This window comes from Alexandromys fortis, unplaced genomic scaffold (assembly GCF_014885135.2).
Source record: "Alexandromys fortis isolate MF-2015 unplaced genomic scaffold, M_Fortis_MF-2015_v1.1 scaffold_128, whole genome shotgun sequence".
NCBI lineage: Eukaryota > Metazoa > Chordata > Mammalia > Rodentia > Cricetidae > Alexandromys > Alexandromys fortis.
The window spans coordinates 4,790,641-4,813,349 of NW_026068012.1; the positions used below are offsets into that span (position 1 = coordinate 4,790,641).

The 22,709-nt window shown below is 34.2% G+C and overlaps 2 protein-coding genes across 2 annotated transcripts; both read right to left on the reverse strand.

The window, feature by feature from the left end:
• Nucleotides 1-5,209: 5,209 nt before the first annotated feature.
• On the reverse strand, nucleotides 5,210-6,160 carry LOC126513619 (olfactory receptor 4C15-like). Its single transcript, XM_050162103.1, has one exon. The coding sequence runs from the start codon at nucleotides 6,143-6,145 to the stop codon at nucleotides 5,210-5,212; it is 936 nt and encodes a 311-aa protein (XP_050018060.1). The 5' UTR covers nucleotides 6,146-6,160.
• Nucleotides 6,161-16,412: 10,252 nt separating this feature from the next.
• LOC126513608 (olfactory receptor 4C15-like) lies at nucleotides 16,413-17,348 on the reverse strand. Its single transcript, XM_050162093.1, has one exon. It carries the CDS (start codon nucleotides 17,346-17,348, stop codon nucleotides 16,413-16,415), a length of 936 nt encoding a protein of 311 aa, XP_050018050.1.
• Nucleotides 17,349-22,709: the final 5,361 nt, after the last annotated feature.

Sequence of the window (22,709 nt, forward strand, 5' to 3'; positions counted from 1 at the left end):
TTAAACTTTTAAAGCTATATTTTTACATAAGGACCAATTTATCTATTTTCTATTGCTCCTGGAATGTTTGATGGTCTTGCCCCAATAGCTATGTAGTTAAATATTCAAGATCTGTTCCTCATCTTGACCAGGAGTCCCTCACAGTGGTAATTACGATCACCATGGGAGCTCCTTAAGAAGTTATCTTGGGTAGTGTGCTTCGATGTGCAACTGTCCATATTGCCCACTAGTTCTTTTCCATTAATCTTAGCAGCAAAGATAATTGCAACACCACTCTATCTGAAGATAAAAGAATTTCTTTGTTAATGTAAATTGTGTATGACATTCAACACCACCAGGGATCAACAGAGAGGTTGTTCTTCTAGCTAGTTGCTTTTAAATTTACTTCAAATAAGTATATAAATATTATTGCAATGAGAATAGCGAATTAAAATCATATTCAAAATTAGGTATTCAAACTTGCTTAAATCCATTGTATTTTATCTAAAATTATTAACTTCCAATGAAATATTATTATATGTAACTATGAAGATTCTTTCCATCATTCTCTAGGAAACAACTTTTCCTTGGGTTATTGATCCTTCACTCTTCACGTTGATCTGGTGTGTCTCCTTAATGTCTCAAATTTACTCATTTTACTACTTTTGTAATGCTTGAGAAAGGACTTTTCTGTTTCTTCTCGCATATTTTCTAACAGATTCTCAGAGCATCTCTTTTCATGTCTTGGGGAATTCAGCTCATTTTAAGAGAATGATAAGCCATGACAGCTAAAACTAAAGCAGTTCAAAACTTCAACTTAGTTTTTCCTAAACACTTCAGAGGCAGAAACCTAGTGCTTGAAAGAATGTAGGTGGTTATTATTCAGAATAATTCACTTTGTGACTTAAATCATTCTGAAAGTAAAGACCAGTATCTGATTTATTAGTCTCACCATGTGTCAGTTTTGTTGAAAATCTGGGGAAAGCTGCTCCTCTTTTCTACAGAGAGTTCACTCAATGATGTCCAAAATGCTGTGACTATAGTTAAATTCTTCTTTCTAGATTCAAAAGAGAAAAAATCCTGGCAGTTAAGGTAGAAGATATTAAAATATTAAATGTTAAATAATTCTTTAGTACTGTCTTCAGTGTGGTTTAAGAATAAAAGAAAAATAAAGGAGCCAAAATCTTTATATAACTGAAAGCGGAACTTAATGTAGGTTTAATGAGATGCCATCTACCTGTGAGACTTACTCTTAGTTCCCAAAGGTTTGGCCAATTAATGTCCTCAGGAGTTTCCAATATATGAATTTACGTACTTTTGCAAATGTTTGAATGTTTATAATACTTCTCCCAAAGTTAGTTCTCAAAATAAGTAGTCGAAACAAGTCACGTTCCTCTGGATACTTATCCAAAAGAAAAATACCTCTTTTTGAGTGAACTTTATTGTTACAATCTCTTCAGTGAAGAATTGATACTCAATAGTGTTTTCCCTATCCATGAAGACGTGTTGAAAGGCCAGATCTTATGCCACTGGTGTGCATTTAGCTTGTTCCCAATTACAATGTTTTTCTTATATGCGGAAGACAGCACTGAATAACATTGATCCCCATACACTACTCAGCCCTTATGTTCTTTCAGCTCTTTCCTTCAAGACATTTCCTGGATCTAGGAAGGAGTAATAGAGCTGTTCCATTTAGGCATGTTCATTTAACAGTGACTTAAATTCAGAATGTCAGAGATTTGAGCCAATGTATTAAGCTCCTACCTACTGTAAAAATAATGTATTCTATCAGTGTCTAAGAAGTAAACTACACACACACACACACACACACACACACACATTGGCAAAATTTCCTTTTAGAAAAACAAAAAGGTTTTTTTTTTCTGGTATGTGAGTGTGAATGTGTGTGTGTGTGTGTGTGTGTGTGTGTCTGTGTGTGTGAAAAAGCTTCATTCTGTAGCCCAGTTTAGCCTTGAAAGCAATCAATATTTTTTTCTTTCTTTCTTTTGGTTTTCAAGACAGGATTTTTTCATAGCTTTGGAGCCTGTTCTGGAACTAGCTCTTGTAGACCTGGCTGGCCTTGAATAGATTTACACTTTTTTAAATTAAATCTTCAGGGCAAATGAACAACTCAGCATCAGAAACTATTGTATGTTGGGCAGAGTCTTCAAGAAGTCATAATAGACACATGACAGACACAGACAGGTAAGCAAATCTCCTTTGCACATCTATGCTTTTGATACATGTTTGGTTCAATGTATTCTACACAAGCTGTCAAAATACTGTTTTAACCCAAATCCTAATACTTAATTCACTTTCCACTGGGAAAACAATACATACAATCATAAAATTTTTATATCTTTTACAGGGTCTTATATATTTGCTTGGCATGCAAAATTAAGGAAAAATATACACTGTGTATTTACTATTTTTTTTCCACTTAAAATTAACCAGTCTTCTAATACTCTTATTTATGAGAGGGAAAATGTACAACTTTAATTTTCTGCACATCTACTTGGCACTCTAAATTTAGCAATAACAATATTAAGTGAAACACATTATGTCTTATTTTAGTGACCTCTATTAATAATTATTTGAACATAATTATTTCTGTGTAGATACACAAAGAATACTAAAGTCAGAAAATACATGAAAATCTATTACTTTTTTAATATTTTTTTTAAAAATCTGGTTCCTCTTGATATTTATTTATTTATTAAAGATTTCAGTCTCTTCCCCCCAGCCGCTTCCCCTTCCCCCCCCACGATCAAGTCCCCCTCCCTCGTCAGCCCAAAGAGCAATCAGGGTTCCCTGCCCTGTGGGAAGTCCGAAGACCACCCACCTCCATCCAGGTCTAGTAAGGTGAGCATCCAAACTGCCTAGGCTCCCACAAAACTAATAGGTGCAGTAGGATCAAAAACCTATTGCCATTGTTCTTGAGGTCTCAGTAGTCCTCATTGTCCACTATGTTCAGCTAGACCGGTTTTAACCCAGGCTTTTTCAGACCCAGGCCAGCTGGCCTTGGTGAGTTCCCGATAGAACATCCCCATTGTCTCAGTGTATGGGTGCACCCCTAACGGTCCTGAGTTCCTTGCTAGTGCTCTCTCTCCTTCTGCTCCTGATTTGGACCTTGAGATTTCAGTCCGGTGCTCCAATGTGGGTCTCTGTCTCTGTCTCCTTTCATCGCCTGATAAAGGTTAATATTCAGGAGGATGCCTATATGTTTTTCTTTGGGTTCTCCTTCTTATTTAGCTTCTCTAAGAACCCGAATTATAGGCTCAATGTCCTTTATTTATGGCTAGAAACCAAATATGAGTGAGTACATCCCATGTTCCTCTTTTTGGGTCTGGCTTACCTCACTCAGGATAGTGTTTTCTATTTCCATCCATTTGCCTTCAAACTTCAAGAAGTCCTTGTTTTTTACTGCTGAGTAGTACTCTAATATGTATATATTCCATACTTTCTTCATCCATTCTTCAATTGAAGGGCATCTAGGTTGTTTCCAGGGGTTCCTCTTGATTTTAACCCCTCTGTAAAGAGTAGGTGACATGAACACACTAAGGTGACATCTTGGCCCTCTCCCTGCCAGCAAAGTGATTTCCAACACCTGTGACTGGTTATGCCGGAACAGAACATGCTTATGAGTATTACTCTATAAAACTGGGTCACAAGGCTCACTAGATTGAGGTAGTCATCACACCCAAAGGAGATTCTGTCTCATTTAATAAATCTTTGTCAAGAAATTCAAGAACTAACTTAAACTTTCTCCCAGATGTGAATGGACACACATTAGATGATACAGGTGAATGAAGCATGATTAATAAAAATTCAGGATCAGAAATTGGGGTTTTGCCCGAAAATCTGAAAAGCAAAACAGCCAGTCATTGATTTTTACCTCGACCTCAGTCTGAAATGGCGATCCTGCTACCCAGAATCTCAGAATGAGACTATGTCTGAGAGCTGCCTTCCCCCATAATATATTTCTTTATCGGACTGGGATTAAAAGTATGCACCACCATCATTAAAAGAATGCACTACCCAGTTTCTATGGCAACTAGTGTGGTTAATGAGATTAAAGGTGTCTGACATTATGGCTACTGAGATTAAAGGTATGTGTCATTGTGGCTGCTGGGATTAAAGGTGTGTGTTACCATAACCTGGTCTATAAGGTTGACTAATGTAACTCGTTTATTCTCAGATATTCAGGCAGTCTTTATTTATACATAATGCAGGCAAAAAATTGAAATGTCACTACAGGCATAAACAATATTTGGGTTCGGTTTGTCATCTGCTCTCTGTATTTGTAGGTTTTAACATCTTACATTGTTTCTTAAAAATGTATTTTTTCTTAAAATTATTTCAGTAATATTCTAATGCCAAATACATAGTTATAATTTTCAACCATTGAAATATATTTGGCTGTTTTACCTAGGTGTACCATAAGTGTGATTTCTGCCTGTAGATGCGAGAAGAGAATGTTAGATGCCCTGAAACTGAATTAGAGACAGGTGCGGTGCTGTCCATGTGGGTGCTGGGAATTGAATTCAGGACTTATAGAAGAGCAGGCATAAAGCGTTCTGAAGTTATGAGCCATATCTTCCACCCCTTCATCCATTTTTTAAAATAAAGCATAGGGTTAATGTCTGGCCTTCTAATATTTGAGATTCTCCCAATATGTCATTGGATTTATGTGAGCATAAACTTATACAGGTATTAATTTTCATGTGGAAAGATTTATTAGTAAATTGATACACTCTATTGAATAATATTACTCATTACTCTATAGTAAATCATGACTAAATCATAAAGTGTTTATCTCAGTAAATAGTTACTTCTTCATTGGTTACATTATTTTCTAGGTGTGTTTTTTTTTTGTTTCTTTGTGTTTGTGCCTCTGTGTACATATGTGGGTCATATAAAATGTGTGTACACATGTGAGGTGGAAAGTTTTATGCTTCTGCACATGAATATAGAGACAAGAGAGGATTGTATCAATCTGTAGCCCTATACCTAATTTTATTGAACCAAGTCACCGTTTAATCTTGAACACACTGATTCTGTACTAGATGAACAGCTTGAGCCTTTCAAATCTGCTTATTCTATTTTTACTAGATCAGATTAAAAGTTCCCTGATTCAACTTGCTTTTGACATGGGTCCTGGGATTCAGGGCCTCATGTTTGTACAGAAAATTCTCTTTCCCATTGAACCATCTGACCAATATGTAACAATTTAATATTTATCAGAAGCCACTGTCAATCTCCTACACATTTTTCTAAAGGAATTCTTGATTTCCTTATTCCTGAAAGTGTAAACCATTGGATTAAGCAATGGTGTCAGAACAGAGGCGAATATAAGTGTGTTTTTCTCAAAGGAAAAGGCAGATGAAGGTCGTGCATATATTAGTATGCATGGGACAAAGAACAAAATCACAACAGTAATGTGGGATCCACAAGTGGAGAGAGCTTTACTTCGTCCTTCAGAGCTGTGACCCCTTAGAGAGAAGAGGATGACACCGTAGGAGACAATCAACAAGGAGAAGATAATGATGCAGAAAGATCCACTGTTTGCAAACACCAAAATGACAAAAATGTGTGTGTCGGTGCAGGCAAGCTGCAGTAATGGGAACAAGTCACATATGAAATGATCAATAAAATTGGGTCCACAGAAGGGCAGCTGCAAAGTGAAGATAACTTGTGTGATAGAATGTATGAACCCTCCTGTCCAGGCCACCCCTATAAGAGTGCCACAGAGCCTTCGGGTCATGATGGAAGAGTAGTGAAGGGGTTTGCAAATGGCCACGTAGCGGTCGTAGGCCATGGCTGTCAGGACAATCACCTCCACTCCTGCAAAGAAGTGGCTAGTAAACAGTTGTGTCATGCAGCATTCAAAGGAAATGGTCTTCCTTTTATAGAAGAGGTCCACAATCATCTTGGGTGTGACAGTAGTAGAAGTGCATGCATCCAGTAAGGACAGGAATGCCAAGAAGAAGTACATGGGGGATCCCAGCAGGGCAGGGCTAAAGATGATTGTCACCACAATTATCATGTTACCCCCAAGTGTTGCAATATAGACAAACAAAAATACAATAAAGAGTATTTTCTCAACTTTTGGGTTTTGAGAAAGCCCCAGGAGTATGAACTCAGTGACAAAGCTCTGGTTTTGCATGATTATCAAAAAAATGTTAAATAAAAAATATGTTCATAAAAACCTGCAGTAATGAGAAGAAAAACTTTTATCGCACTGAGAACAGAATATTAGAAATTTTAGAACAGTGTCATTTATAACATGTAAATTATGTTAGAGATAAAAATCTGAATGCTTTAGAATTACTACCTTTTGGATATTTGTAATTTAAACATTTCCTTGTGCTATAGATGAGGAAATAGTTTTACTTTGTATGGTCAGTTTTTATTGATTTATAGGGAATTTTTGGAGTGAAACGACAAAAGGCAATTTGATATTATTTTCTTGATATTAACAAAAGGTCAGGTTTATCAGCCATGTCTGCCAACTGTGTTATTAGTGGTTTGTAATGATTAATTATTACACTGTCTTATCTAAGATATCAATAAAGGGAAAATATACCTTAGGTACAATTAAAAATTCTGGCTACATGATAAGCTTAAGTGTGCTAAACATATTGGAGCTTCAAATGAATGTGTTGAAAATTTACATTTAACTGAACATTTTAAAATGTGAGAAGAATATTTTAAATTATTTTGTGTCATGACAACTAAATGAAATTAGTATGAAAATGATAACAAAAACAAAACTACTGCTTAAGATTTTACTTCCTGGTGAATAGTATGAGTCAAAAGTTATTGATTCTATTTTGTTATATTTATAATTAGAACCAAAGTGGTTGAGACCAAACAAACAAAGGATGATTAACCTGTAGATTTTGGAGACACTGACTTGAACATATGAGATCTCCATAAAAGATCTCAGCAGATAGAATATGAGCATTTATTTCCTCAGGAGAACCTCAAAATAGTTGCTTTCACTTGTGTTAATAAAGTATTTTGACAAAGGCAAGAGAGAAAATTATTAAGAATCAAAAGCTGGTGACCATCAATCAATTCCAAGTGAGAACAAGTAGCTACACATGGCTGAAGGAGAAAACTTACTCGTTGAATATAATTTAGACCCTAGAGACTCAATTATTTGCTAATTGTTTATACAATTATTGTACAATTAGCAAATAGAATCTTCTCAAGAAAACATAATTTTCTGAGATTTGGAATTTATATGAGCTTGGTATAAAACACATTCATAAACAGCTTACCTGCCCTTCTCCAGGGTTTATGATATTAAATTGAAAATATCAAAATGTTACTTATGGTAATCATTAGTAAATGATTAATTTTTAATGTCAGCTGCATTATCCACAGGCAGCTTTCATGAACTAAGTAAATACTCTGGCTCTTGAATTCTTTTTTTTTCCAGATAATGTCAGCTTCACAAGGTATCTATAGTTTTCTGTTCAGATCTTCATCTGTTTCAAGGAAACATTCTTTTGATGAGGGATGAGACCTGTACTTATCTATGGGTATAAGATCAAATTAGAGTAAATGAATTAAATGAAAAACATTCTAAAAGTTTTTTATGTTGTGAGAAGCCGTAAAAGAAGATGAAATGGTGATGATGATTATAAGACATTATTTATAACTATAAATACTCAAATATAAATAAAAATGTATTTTAAATTAGCTAACAAAACAGCTTCTTGTGTAATGGTGAATTTTGTAATTGAATGCACCTCAAGATTTATGGTTCATTAAAGACAGGTGGTTAGTGCTTATCTTAGTGGGGGTTGACTATATACAATATATAATTAAACAATATGTAATTTAGCTCAGGTTGGAATCAAACTCATCATGTAGGCTAGGATGACTTTGAACCCTGATACTCCTGCCTTCACCTCCAAATCCTGGGATTATAAATTTATGCCATCACAGTCAGTCAAACCCATAGGTTTTATCATCATATTCTGCAAACAATATTTCAAAAGGAACTTGTGAATAGTGAGGTCTACATTATTTAAACAATGTCTGCACATATAAATTGAGATAAAAAGTAGAATCAGTCAAAAGAAAAACAACTTGTTATGATCACATTTTAAAATGAATTACAATGACATTGTTTCAGTCATGCAATGATTTCAGTCACACCTTAAAAATATAAGGGAATAACCCTAAACATGTTGATATATTTGAGGTAGCACTCTAGCTCTAAACCTTATTATAAAAATAAGGTGAGGGAAATTTACAACAGAATACAATGAAGTGTCTAAAATATTGAAAATTAAAAATATCTCAAATATTCCTAAAAGGTATGATATGTAAACAAGATGATTAGAAATAATTATCACACTATAAATACACTAATGATATGAGTACATCAGAGATGAAGCAATTTAACTGCTTGTTAAGCAGAAAAAAGGTAAATTTAATTTATAAATATTTTAAACATATTTTATAACCTAGAAGTAAAAATAAAAATATAGACTTTATTTGTAAGAAAAGTGTTATTTTTAACAAAACTTAAACATGAAGATTGAAAACCAGAAAATAAACTTTTCATTAAATTTTGAAAACAGCCTGAAGTTCGCAGACCATTCAAGGAGTTACCAAACATGGAACAAATAACCTTACTGAAGAAGTTACCTCACATTGACTGTTCTGATTGGTTATCATCCTTGAATGAATGGTCACAATGTGGACTGAACACTTTCCTACCTCCAGTGCTCTTTGGCTTCAAATCCATATTTTCAGAAAGGAAACAAGCCATTGTCTCTATCCTTATTCTTAAATATTCATGAACTCTTTGCTCAAATAGCCATAAGTTTGGAAAGGTGATCTGTTTTTGATCTGACTGTGTCCTCACAGCAGAAACTCTGGCCACTGCCTCTTGAGCAGTGACCTTGAAATATGACCTTAGGAAGACCCTAGATCCATCATCTGCATTTCTCATTCATGTTTACTTCACATTCACTTTAGAAGAAAAGTTAATTACATCACCACTTTTTCTGCAGATAACATGATGTCTTTGATAACTGTCACATGATATAACACTCAAAGCAATCAGAGGGATGAGTAGCACGGCATCAATATAAGCAATTGCTTTAAAATATAATGCATACTAATAAATACTGTTATTACAAATAAAAATAAATTATAATAGAATTAATAAATATAAATCAATATATAATTTTAATTGTTTTACACATTAAATTCCATAAGGTCATAATATTTTTATCTAAGATTATCAATTTCTAGCAAAAGATTTTTTTCCTGTTTTCATACCTAAGGAATTTCCTTTCCATGATCCTGTGGGTAATACATTCTCTTCAGATTCTTTTTCTCTCCACAATTGTTGCTCTCCTGATTTTCTTAAATATCTCAGTTTGCCCTTTCTTAGAGTTTCTGAAAAGAAAGTAAAAAGACATTTCTGTCTTTTTTTTTCCATTTCTACTTGATGAATGCTATCTTAGTGTTTCAGTTTACATTCAGAGAGAGACCAAGCAAAGGTCCTAGCACTGATGTGGATACTAAATGTTAGGGGAAAAGAGTGAACAAGATTAAATCAGAGGAATTTACTCTGTGACTTGGGTCACACTTTTTGAGCCTTATTATCCTCCTTGTGCTATGCATTCATCTGTATTTATGAAAATAGAGCATGTTTATTCACTATCAACTATTATATATACAGGAGAATTTCAATCACCATATCAGCATTCTTTAAACGACCTCAAATCATACCAACTTCATATTCAAATGTCATCTCATGTGTCAATTAATACAAAAATTATCATGTATTTAGAAAAACAAAGAACTGTTGGAGAGATTAAAAAAGACTTTTGTGGTATTTCTGAATTATTTGGTTCTAACTTGGAAATAAAACATTTAAAATATGTATAATACTATTAAACTTGGTAAGTATATAGTCAGAATGAAATAGATAGAAGTTTCTTCAAAAGGAGCAAGGATGAAAAGAAAGAAGAAAAGAATGAAAGGAAGAAAGGGAGGGAGAAGAACTTTGCCCTATAACATTTATTTGAGTCCTGTGCTCACTTGAGCAATTATTCATTGTGAAGTTCTAATCTATTTTCTCCTCTTGTCTCATTGCATTCACCTATGAATCACTGACTTTTGTCATACAATATCCATAAAAGTAAACAATCCGAGCACCAGGGTTTTTGCTATTCTCAAGAATAGTTATGAACTGAATGGGTCATGGTTACACTAAATGGTAAATTTTATCACTATTTAAAAAAACATCTCTGAAAATGAAAAACAAGTGCCTTATAATCCTCACCATGTGTCTAAAAAATCTGTGACCAACCCTTATTATCTGTGACCAAATGTCCATTCAGTGGTGACCAGGAATCTCTGTTTCCCTTTAGCTCTTCCTTCCACACCTAAGAAAAAGCAGCGGAGCATCTTGGACAGTGAAAGTGGAGGATGTTATCTCTGCTTCTTGAGTCTGTGTTCATCGTGGTTGTTGAACCAAACAAGACTGAAGGATCCAAAATTCCTGATTTGTTCCTTCTCAAATTTAAAAAGGTTTTCATGAGATGTCAGGAGTTTTTAAAACTAATTTGGTCCCACCAGGTTTGTAATATTTCTGGTCTCATGAGAATCCAACACACTATGAATATGTCTTTCCACTTAATTGTGTATTTTTAAGAGCTGTTATATATCCATCCAAAATTATGTTGAGTTTTATTTAATTTGGGGAGGGTTCTACTAGATAAATGCTTTTGAATATTATCATCTTAATAAATAGTACACGATTTTTATAATAAGTTGTATGCAATATCTGTGAAAAGAGATTTATCAATGGATATTTAAAAAATACATTGTTTTAGGAAACACTGTCAAAGTCTGTTCACTAAAGAAAAAAATTAATGTATAAATATATTAATATGTACATTGGCTGAAATATCATTTATACTTCTGAGAATAGTTTCTTTATCTTTTCCTTGATTTTGACAATTCTATGCATGTATACAACATATTATAATCAGAGTGTCCATCCATACTGATTCCTTTTCCTCCTTCCAATCTTTCAGATCCCCTACCCATTATCAACCATTCCTGTTCTTATAGTCACATATTTTTATTTTAACTACTAAATTTATAATTGCATAGATAGGTAGTAACTTACTAGACCTGATATTCACAGCTGGTACTTTTTATGATTAAATGACCATGATACATAAACCAGACAATGTATCATAACACTCTTCCCTATTCTCTATGTCTTACACTTTCTTTTTAATTATTATTTTATTACTTTAAAAATACCAATCTAAATTCCCACTCCCTACCCTCCCTCTACAAACTTTCCCACTCCCTTCCCCCTCCAATCCTAAGAGAGGGAAAGGCACCACGCCCTGTGGAAAGTCCAAGGTCCTCCCTGCTACATCTAGGTTGAGTAAGGTATACATCCAAAGAGAATAGGATCCCAAAAATCCAGTGCATGCAGTAGAGACAAACCTCAGTGCCACTGCCAGTGGCCCCTCAGTCTGCCCCAACTGTCAACCCCATTCAGAGGGACTAGTTTGATCCCATACTCGTTCACTGCCTGTCCAGTTGGAGTTGGTGAGCTTCCATTAGCTCAGGCAAACTGCCGCAAGGGTGAAACCTCATGGTCTTCACATTCTCACTCCTTCCACTCTTCACCTGGACCGTGGGAGCTCAGTCCAGTGCTCCAATGAGGTTCTCTACCTCTGTTTCCACCTGTTATTGGACAAAGGTTCTATGGTGATATTTACGATAATCATCAGTCTGACAACAGGGCAAAGCCAGTTCATGCACCCTCTCCTCTATTGATTAGGGTCTTAGCTGAGGTTATCCTTCTGGATTCCTGGGAATTTTTCTAGAGCCAGGTTTCTTGCTAACCCCATAATGGCTTCATCAATCAAGATATCTTTTTCCTTGCTCTCATAACTGTCCTTCCTCCATCTCAACTATCCAATTCTCTCAAGTTCTCCTCAACCCTCCTCTTCTCCTCTTCCTTCTACCCCCTGCCCTTATGGATCCCAGTTTTGTCAGATGATCTTGTCTGTTTCCAATTCCCAAGTGGGTCTATATGTTTTTTTCTTTGGGTTCACCTTATTACTTAGCTTCTCTAGGACCATGAACTATAGGCTCAATGTCCTTTGTTTATGGCTAGTATCCACTTATGAGTGAATGCATAACATATTTACTTGTTTTAGGGGCTGGGTTTCCTCACTCAGGATAGTGTTTTCTAATTCCATCTATTTCCATGCAAAATTCCAGATGTCATGGGTTTTTTTCCCACTGAGCAGTACTATAATGTGTAAATGTGCCACACTTTCTTTATCCATTCTTCAGTTGAGGGGCATCTAGGTTGTTTCCAGGTTCTGGCTATTACAAATAATGCTGCTATGAACATAGCTGAACAAATGCTTTTGTAATATGATTGGGCATCTCTTGTGTATATTCCCAAGAGTAGTATTGCTGGATCCTGAGGTAGGATGACTCCTATTTTTCTGAGAAACCGCCACACTGATTTCCAAAGTGGTTGCACAAGTTTGCATTCCCACCAGCAAAGGATGAGTGTTCTCCTTACTCCACATCCTCTCCAGCATAGGTTATCATTGGTGTTTTTTTTTTATTTTAGCTATTCTGACAGGTGTAAGATGGTATCTCAAAGTTGTTTTGATTTGCATTTCCCTGATAGCTAAGGAAGTTGAATATGTCCTAAAGTATCTTTTGGCCATTTGAAATTCTTATGTTAAGAAATCTGTTTAGTCCAGTGCCCCATTTTTTTAATTGGGTTATTTAGAATTTTAATGTCTAGTTTCCTGAGTTCTTTATATATTTTGGAGATCAGTCCTTTGTTTGATGTGTTGTTGGTGAAGATCTTTTCCCATTCAGTAGGCTGTCTTTTTGACTTATTGACTGTGTCCTTTGCTTTACAGAAGCTTCTCAGTTCAGAGGTCCCATTTATTCATTTTTGGCTCTTATTGTCTGTGCTACTGGGTTTATAGTTAGGAAGTAGTCTCTTTTGTCCATGCATTGAAGGCTACTTCCCACTTTCTCCTCTAACATATTCAGTGTGGTCGGATTTATATTGAGGTATTTAAACCATTTGGACTTGAGTTTTGCGCATCGTGACAGATATGGATCTATTTTCATTCTTTTATAGGTTGACATCCAGTTATGCCAGCACCATTTGTTGAAGATGCTTTCTTTTTTCCATTGTATAATTTTAGCTTTTTTGTAAAAAATCATGTGTCCATAGGTATGTGGATTAATATCCAGGTCTTCAATTTGATTCCATTGGTCAACATCTCTGTTTTATGCCAATACCAAGCTGTTTTGATTACTGTAGCTCTATAATAGAGCTTGATGTCAGGACGGTAATGCCTGGAAATGATAACCTATGCTGGAGAGAATATGGAGTAAGGAGAACACTCATCCATTGCTTGTGGGAATGCAAACTTGTGCAACCACTTTGGAAATCAGTGTGGCAGTTTCTCAGAAAATTGGGAGTCATCCTACCTCAGGATCCAGCAATACTACTCTTGGGAATATACATAAGAGATGCCCAATCATACTACAAAAATATTTATTGTATATGATTTTTTTAGCTTTTCTGGTATTAGGTCACTATGACCTCATAAAAAGAATTTGGAAATATTGCTTTTGTTTCTATTGTGTGGTACAATTTAAAGAATTCTCTGCAGGGTGATATCTAGAGAATGTCCTATAATTCTGGCATTTATAATAGTCTTAGGTCTTCACTGTATCTTAGGCTTCCTCTTCACAACTTCAAGCAGTCACCTTCTATGACTCTATAGGCACCCCAGCCTATAGAGTTTAACTATAACTTCTCTGATTAAATGATTAAACAACCTTTCCCATACATCTTTCACAATCTTATATCTTTCATTCCTACAAAGCCAATCCCACAAAGGCAATGCTGTCATCTCTTCCTCAGTTGAGGGTGGCAACCTAATTTCACACTGACTGCAGTTTTGTCTTTCTTCTCATAATAGTGGAGAACCCACTCCCTAGGCAGATGCTTTGAGAGAGAACTGAATTCCTTGTGCTTTCTTTTCTGTTTCATTCTCAGTTAATATTATGATTTTCCTTTTGAATAGGTCACATTTTTTACATTGGATCCCATGACTGATTAGGTCTTGCCTTTGGATCATATTTGCTATTATGGTTTTTCACAGTGTCTCGTTTTTCATAATTAGAATCTATTTAGATTCAATTTCTTTTTAGCACACATCTAGTCTTATAAACCTAAATTGCTGGAATTCTTTTCCACACAACAAACCACTACCCCACCCCCCACACTGTCAATCGCTTTCATTGTGGACCTTCCCATGTACAGTAAATAAGAATCAAACCATAGACTGAATAATCTGGTGTCCTGAAGTTTCTTCTCACCAAATAAATTAATCATTACCTTTAATTTCAACTGTAATCAAGTTCTCAAGACAGAAGCAAAAATAAAATCAGACTCATTATTCAAATACCATTGAAATGACCTCTAGTGTATTTTCTGGTAGAGTCTTTTATTGATTCTTAAATATCATGATGGAAGCTTTTATTGTTCATAGTTTCTCAGAATTCTTATTTTCTAAGCTTCTACCAGAGAAACACTCTCTCTGGCAAGCTAGGGCTTTTATAACCTAATGTACTAAAGCCACAAATCATTCCGAAAAGCCTAAGAAACTTATTATTATCTTTATTAGAACAAAACATCATTTCTTATACTAAATTTTGCATCAGTTATGTTATTGATTGTAGCAAGAGTTCCTGACACAGAAATCTAATGAATTAAAAGCATGTTGCATTACGTAATTCTATGGGGCAGTCCTTCATCACTGGTGCCTACAATATCTGGAGGTTGAGGCAGTTGGTCACACTGCATATATTATTCGGAAGCAGAGCAATGAACGTCTGTGCTTTGCTAGCTTTCTTTTGTTTGCAGCATTCATGAAACAAGACAAGCAAAGAGTTCCCATTTGTGCGGTGGACCATCCCACATCAATAAAATTATTCAAAAGGAACCCTCAATTGTGTTTCTAGAGGCTATTCTAATCAAGAAAATCCCTCACATGTGTGCCTGAAAACTTGTCTCCTAGGTACTGCAGATTTTCTTAACATGACTATCAAAACTGTCTGTCATCATATCCATGTTATTTCTTTTTCTTGTCTTATTGCATTCTTTAAGATATCAAGCATTATATTGAATAGGAATAGTGTGAGTGGACACCTTGATTTTACTGGGAATGTTTTAAGTTTTCTACTGTTTAAGAAAATTCATCTTGGAAATTCATAAATCTTCTATTCTTTTTGTAAGATGCTTTTCTCTTTAGCCCAGGAATGCCTGGAAACTGCAGCAATTTTCCAAACAAGCTTGTCAGATAGTGAAATTAATGTATGAGACTCTACTTTTAGTCTGAAGTATACTTTAAAAATTCTGAAAAGGTAGATTCTAGACATCTAGGAACATTTATTCCTTTCTTACTATCTGCAAGATGATTTGAAAGCATGTTTAATATAAGAGGGCTGAGCATTTAGTCCACAACTTAATGAAATAAAACTTATAGTTGCACATTAGACTCTTTCAGAAAGGGAACATATCAAACAGTTTGCTACATTATATTTTTAAGCATTAATTCATACTCATTTGTATCAATTCAAACATGACAGGACATGAAAAATTTAATGATATTTGAAAATATTATGATAATGGTACCCAGAAGCACCACAATTTCAATAGACTACAAATTCAAGATACAAAAGGTATATTCTTTCCATGAAAATTTTCAATTTGTCCTAACACAGAACAATAATTTGACATAAAAATAACCTATATATGCTGACATTTGTTAAATAAATGTGAATCATTAGATCCTAAAACTTTCTGTGTCCCTGACTCACTGGGAGAAGGCACTGTTTGAAAGTTGGATTCTGCAAGAGAATGGCCTACCAGGAAGTTCTAGGTAGTTAGATGACTTAGGAGCAGTCTGCTTATTGGGAGTTATGGAAGAAGCTGGTAGGTATAGAAGTACCACCAGGAGATCCAGGAAAAGCCAGGAGGCCTATGGGGTGCAGCAGAGCTATGCTTGCACAGTGATTCAGAGAATGAAGGGTATAGAATATATATGGAGACAGAAGTACCTACTTGATGGGCAAGGGAGTAAGCATCCCAGTGAACCCAGGTTTATGGGGTGAAAGAGTAGACTTAGCTGGTCATGTGGAAAAAAGAGCCTTAGTTTGGTGTTGCCATTATATTGATGTCCACACCTGCCTTAGTTGTGCTGGAATCAGAAATGCTCACCAAAATGGAAACACATATCAAGATCTAAACACAGGTCCTCATGAACACACACCAATTCTATAACAAATTGAGCCATATCTCTATCCCTATAAAAGATTTAATGTTTGCCAGAAATATTCAAAAATCTCCACCATATTTTCCTGATGGCATTCTTCATTTCTTTATTCCTGAAGGTATAAACTATAGGATTAAGCAATGGTGTCAGTACATCAGAAAATATAAACACATTTTTCTCAAAAGAGAATGCAGAAGTATTTCGTGCATATATTAATACACATGGGACAAAGAACAAAAGCACAACTGTAATGTGGGATCCACATGTGGAGAGAGCTTTACGTCGCCCTTCAGAACTATAAGATCTCAAAGAGAACAAGATGACACCATAAGAAACAAGCAATAAGGAAAAAATAATGATGCAAATAGACCCACTGTTGGCAAACACCAAAATGACAAAAATGTGTGTGTCAGTGCAGGCAAGCTTCAGTAATGGGAACAAGTCACACATGTAATGGTCAATAATATTGGTTCCACATAAAGGCAGCTGTAACGTGAATATAATTTGTATGACAGAATGCAAAAAGCCTCCTGCCCCAGATACCAACACTAGAAAACCACAGAGCCTTTGCGTCATGATGGAAGAATAGTGAAGGGGCTTGCAAATGGCCACATAGCGGTCATAGGCCATGGCTGACAGGACAATCACTTCTGCCCCTGCAAGGAAGTGGACAGCAAAAAGCTGTGTCATGCAACATTCAAAGGAGATAGTCTTTCTCTCATAGAAGAAGTCTATAATCATTCTAGGTGTGATTACAGAAGAAATGCATGCATCCAAGAAAGATAAAAAAGACAAAAAGTAGTACATGGGGGTACCAAAGAGTGTGGGACTGCATACAATTGTTACCACAATTACCATGTTGCCCCCAATAGTTGCAAGGTAGATCAATAAAAATACAATAAACAATATTTTCTCAACTTTTGGGTTCTGCGAGAGTCCCAAGAGTATGAACTCAGTGACAAAGCTCTGGTTTAGCATGACTTTGGAGAAAAATTCTAAAATAAATGTGTTCATAGAAACTTGCAATTATCAGAAAATTTTCTTCATTTATTTTTAATGTAATCATCAACAAATGAAGTAATTCAAATAAAAGTTTAGAACTCAACTTTTTTGTCAACAGTCTGTAGCAGGCAATATAGTATTGTTGTTTTATTTGTGCACAAGCTATTAAAGATATTCAGATCAAACAAACAAAAGTGTTGTTAACCTGGAAACTTTGGAGACACAGGCGGATTTTATCTTAGTAAGAACTTCAGAATACTGTTTGTCTACAGTCTACTTCTCTATAAAATTGTTAAAAAATTAATTCCTGTTTATGTATGAGTGAGGACTCTTGATAAAGGCAAAAGGGTAGATGATGAAGGAACAGAATCCAATGGATCAATGACCTACAAAAGAAAGTTGGTGACAATCACAGAGGTGAAAAAGAGAAACAGCTCATTGAATATATTTTCTTGTCTTGAGACTTAACTGTTTATAAATCATGTATACAAAGCAAATTTGATTGAGTAAATATGAGACATATGGTTTTAAATTCTTATGAATTTGCTATAAAACATGTTGATAGCTTATCTTCATATCTCCAAAGTTTAATAGAAGTCTCAAGTTGAAAATATCTAAATAAGAATCACATTAACATGCTCCTGAAATGCTAGGCATAATTCATCCAATTGATAACTCTTTCCCATAGAAACCTTTCATAACTTTTATGTAAATATTCTAGCTCCTGAATTTTCTTAGGTACATACAGCTTGAAATGTTATAGATATCTTCTTATATATGCATAATCAAATGTATTCATAAATGCTTTTTGGTGATTATTCACACACATATGCATGTACATATAAATGTGTAACTTCATATATGTACATATATATGCATATACCAAAAAGTGATGAAAAGGATAATGTGTCTATATGAAAAAGCAAAAGATAATATCAGTGACTGTCAGATAAAGGTAGCAAACAAATTTTACATGTAAATAAATCTAAACTCTGAAATTGCTTACATTTGACAATGAATTGTTCCAAAAAAGGGAAAAATCACTCTATTGAGGATATGACCACTAGTAAGTTTCCAGTGCTCCACTAAAGGCACAGTATCCAGAGGAGCAACACTAACTGATTTAGTTGATTCAACAACAACAACAACAAATAAAGTAGAGCAACCTTTGTTATTGATATAGGAGCAGGAAGGAAATGGGAGTTATATATTATCATTTTTAAGTATAAACAGTATAAAAAGCTCAACTATAAAGCAAAAATTAATGGATATAAAATAGACCAAATACAATATTATATAGAAAGAAAATTTTCTAACTGTCTGTAGTCAAATAATCTGAAATCAGCTTTAAGTGTAAGAGGCATGTGCTATGAGATGAACTGTCAGACATCAAGGTTTTGTTTCATGAGAGATAAACAGATGGCTCTTTTACATAATGGGATGTTGGAAAAGTATGATGAAGCTCAAGTTGGATTGAAAATAACCATTTTTGATGTTATCAATTGCCTCATCATCAATCCTTCACCTCCAAGTGCCAGGATTAGAAGATGTGCCATGATGAACTGCCACATTCATGGTTTTATCAACATATTCTATACACTGTAAGTCAGCAAGAAGATGTGAGTATTGATGACATCATTTTTAACACTATACATATGTTGATATGAAAACTGAAGCACTCAAAATAGGAAGATTGCCATTGTGAATGTGTTTGTGTTTAGAGAGAAAGAGACATAAGTTGAGGGGTAAGGAGGTGGAAAAGGATTGGGATAAGTTTGGGTATGAAGAAACATGATAAAATATATTTATGAAAAAATACTGAAAAAGTCTTAATTTAAAAGTTATATGAATTAAATGAAATTTATTCAGGCAGTGCTTTTATAGAACATATAAGAAATAACTTCAAATTATAACCATCTTTTATACTAGTACACACAGTTTTAAAATTTATTCTAAGTAATAAAGTAGAATATTTTACTTTAGGATATGACACAATATCAAAATATTTTCTATTGGTTTATCAAATCATCATTTAGCGATAATTAATTTCCTTCCTTGTTATTAAACTCAATACAGATTTCTAAAACAAAGAAACATTGAATATTGAAATACCTAAGATATCCATAAGGGGAATTATATATAAATAAGACTGTTGCAAAATAAAATCAAGTCCCATAGTACTATAAATAAAACATATATAATATTAAGGTTTTACTTATAAATCATTTTTATAGTATATTAGATAGGAGAAGCCTAGGGGGAAAAGTGTCAATTTCTTGATATTATAGAATGCAAGTGAAGGTATTTTAATATAAATGTTGTTACTATTATCAGAATATTTTCAGTAAACATCAGTATTTAAACGACAAAGTAAATTTTTATATAAAGTTCTGAAAAAAGATGTATTTTCCTCTTTTTTAAATTATCAAAAGTAGAACACATGTGCTAATATAGGAAGACATCATATATAACATACATAAACTATTATTCTTCCCACTAATAATCATACACTGAGTTAACCCTTCTTACCTCCAAATGCTCTTAGATTTCAAGTCTACACTTTCATGTAAGGGCTAATATATTCTGAAAATTTTATTCTAAAATTATCCATGATCTTCTTGTTACCAAAAATCATAAAAGTGAACATTAAAGAGCTATCCCTGGTCTTTCTCAGATGCTGAAGTAACTGGTAACTCAGCCTTTTTCTTGACTGGTGATGTTGGGTCATGTTTCTCCTAATGCCAACTGTCTATATTGCCTACTATTTCCTTCCCTCTCATTATATCAAAAAAAGCTTAATGATAGCATCAATCTATCTGCAGAAAACAGGATTTTTTGTTAAGGCAAATTGTATATATACTTAAAACAATCAGAAGGAATAAACAAAAAGAATGTCACTATATTTAGCTTCTTTGAAATATATTTCGAACAAGTAAAATATTGTTGTCAGCATTAATAATAAGTTGAAGTTGAAATATAATTTAAATCACTATTTATGCTAAATTATCTAGGCCAATCTTATTTTAATCTAAAATTATTATGTACAAATAAAAGTTGATTTGGTGTGTATAACTAAGCAAATTCTGTGACTGTCATGATAATAAGTACATTTCAGATGTTAATCCTTTTTCTTGCTCCTCCGCATTGCTCTACTGATTTCCTTAAATGACTCAACTGACTTGTATTACTACTTATGTGTACTATAGGGGAATTCTCTTTTCCCCCATTTCCTTTCAAATGAATTTTTTAAACTTCTCTTTTGATACATAGGTTGTTCAGGTCATTTTAAGAGAGGGGCCAGGCCATGACAATTACCACCCAAGCAGTTGAGACCATCAACCACTCAATTTTCTATAAAGTTCAGAGGTAGAATCCCAATACTGAGAGAAACTTAAGTGCATGAGGGGAATGTATATTTGAAACCATCACTTTTTGAGGTTAATAAATCCGACCATAATGTACTTTCCTGTGCTATGTGTTAATATGTAGTTGTGCAAATAGAACATTTTATAATCATTTTCGATATTGTATAGCAGCAGTTTATCTGGTAAGCTTTGTCACTACCCTATATCAGTATTGGTTTACAAACATCAAACCATACTACATTTATTAAAGCGTTAGAATGGCAACTAGTCTCATGTACAACTGAATACACATTTAGAAAAATGTTAAAGTTTTATTGGAAACTGTACAGAAAAAAAATGGTGCCTCCTTTATAATTTGGTTTCAATTGAAGATGACAAGCTGAAAATAATCTTAATTTTATTAAACTTGGAAAAATACATGGGAAGGAAGAGAACAAAGATCCTGTGAAGTAAAAAAGCAAAAAGGAGAGGAAGGAAGAAAAACAGGGGTTGAGGGAAAAAATAAAGAAAGGAGAGAAGAAAGGAGTTTAAACACTAACAACTTATTTATTGGGCACTTGTAGAGTTATTACTTTTAAGTGATGTTTCATGGCGTATAGGGTATTATTTCATTCATTTCTCTGTGCTCTTACTTAGACGATAACAGCCCTCATTAAAGATAAGGAATCTGAGCATCACAGTTGTTAAAAATTTCAAGAATACAATATGAACTGACATTAAGCAAATATTGGCCCGACTACATCATCCAAATTTAAGTTGGGTGATCACAATTTTAAAACATCTCCATAAATGAAGAAATGTGCCTATGAATCTCACCTTGTATTGGCTGTTTGTAAACCCTTAAGACAAACATCTTGTGATTTCGACTGAAATCAATTTGTGTAATCTTGACCAAAATGCCATATTTTATCCAACTTTTCCTTCTGCACATAAAAGTGAAGACCAGGTCTATCACTGAAGGTAGAGAATATTACAGGTGCATCCTTCATCCCATATCCAAAGTGGTTTAATAATAAAAGAAAAATGAAGGGTTCAAATTCACTTCCTAACTGCAACTAGAGTTAATGGGCATTCCCTGAGAGGTCATCTACTTGTGAGACTTACTCATGGCTCCCCAGGGTTTGGACAATTTCTGGCTCCAAGAGTATCTGAGAAATAACTTTGTGAACTTTTTCACTTGCTTGAGAGTTTGTAATATTTTCATTTTCTTTCAAAGCTTTTAGAATTTGAGGGCTGGTTCTACAAAAAACATTTTCACTTTCAGGATGAGAAAGCTTTTGTATACTGAATAGATTGTAATGTCTCTGTGCACAATTTATGTAAATTGTTCACATACTCAACAAGCATAATAAGATGTGAATTCTGTTCCACAGAATTTATTAATCAATCTGAAATGATATCTACTGGTCTGGGAAATACTCCCAGGGCTGTTCTTCAAAAAAAAAACTTGATATATAAATATATGAGAATGTATACATTAATAAAAATACACATTTCCTCTAAGAATATTTTTGATCTTTTGACAAGGTCATATATGTATGTATATATATGCATTTGTACATATCTAAACATACATATGTGTATATGCATGTGTACAGTATTCCATGACCACATTGAGTACACAGTGCATTTTCTTGTGGTCATTCCAGTTATGCTGACCCCTGTCTTCTTCCTAACTATACCTCCTTCTGTATATGAGTCTATTAATTTTGACCCACTGGCTTTAAGGTTGATGGATAGAGGATTATTTAATGGACAATAGGCAGCTTTCCTGGGGTTACATGCTTAAAGTCCCATTTTCCTAGAATTAAAGTTATAGGCATGACCACCATTACTGTCCTGGCTATTTAAATGGCTACCAGGGAGCCAAACTTAAAAGTCCCACAAATTATGAGATGAAAAATATGATAGCAATTGAGCTATCTTGAAGACCTCACCTTTCAATTTATTTTGTTTATTTATACAAATTACT

Coding starts and splice junctions, on each gene's coding strand:
- LOC126513619 (XM_050162103.1), bottom strand. CDS start 6,145: ATGCAAAACCAGAGCTTTGTCACTGAGTTCATACTCCTGGGGCTTTCT.
- LOC126513608 (XM_050162093.1), bottom strand. CDS start 17,348: ATGCTAAACCAGAGCTTTGTCACTGAGTTCATACTCTTGGGACTCTCG.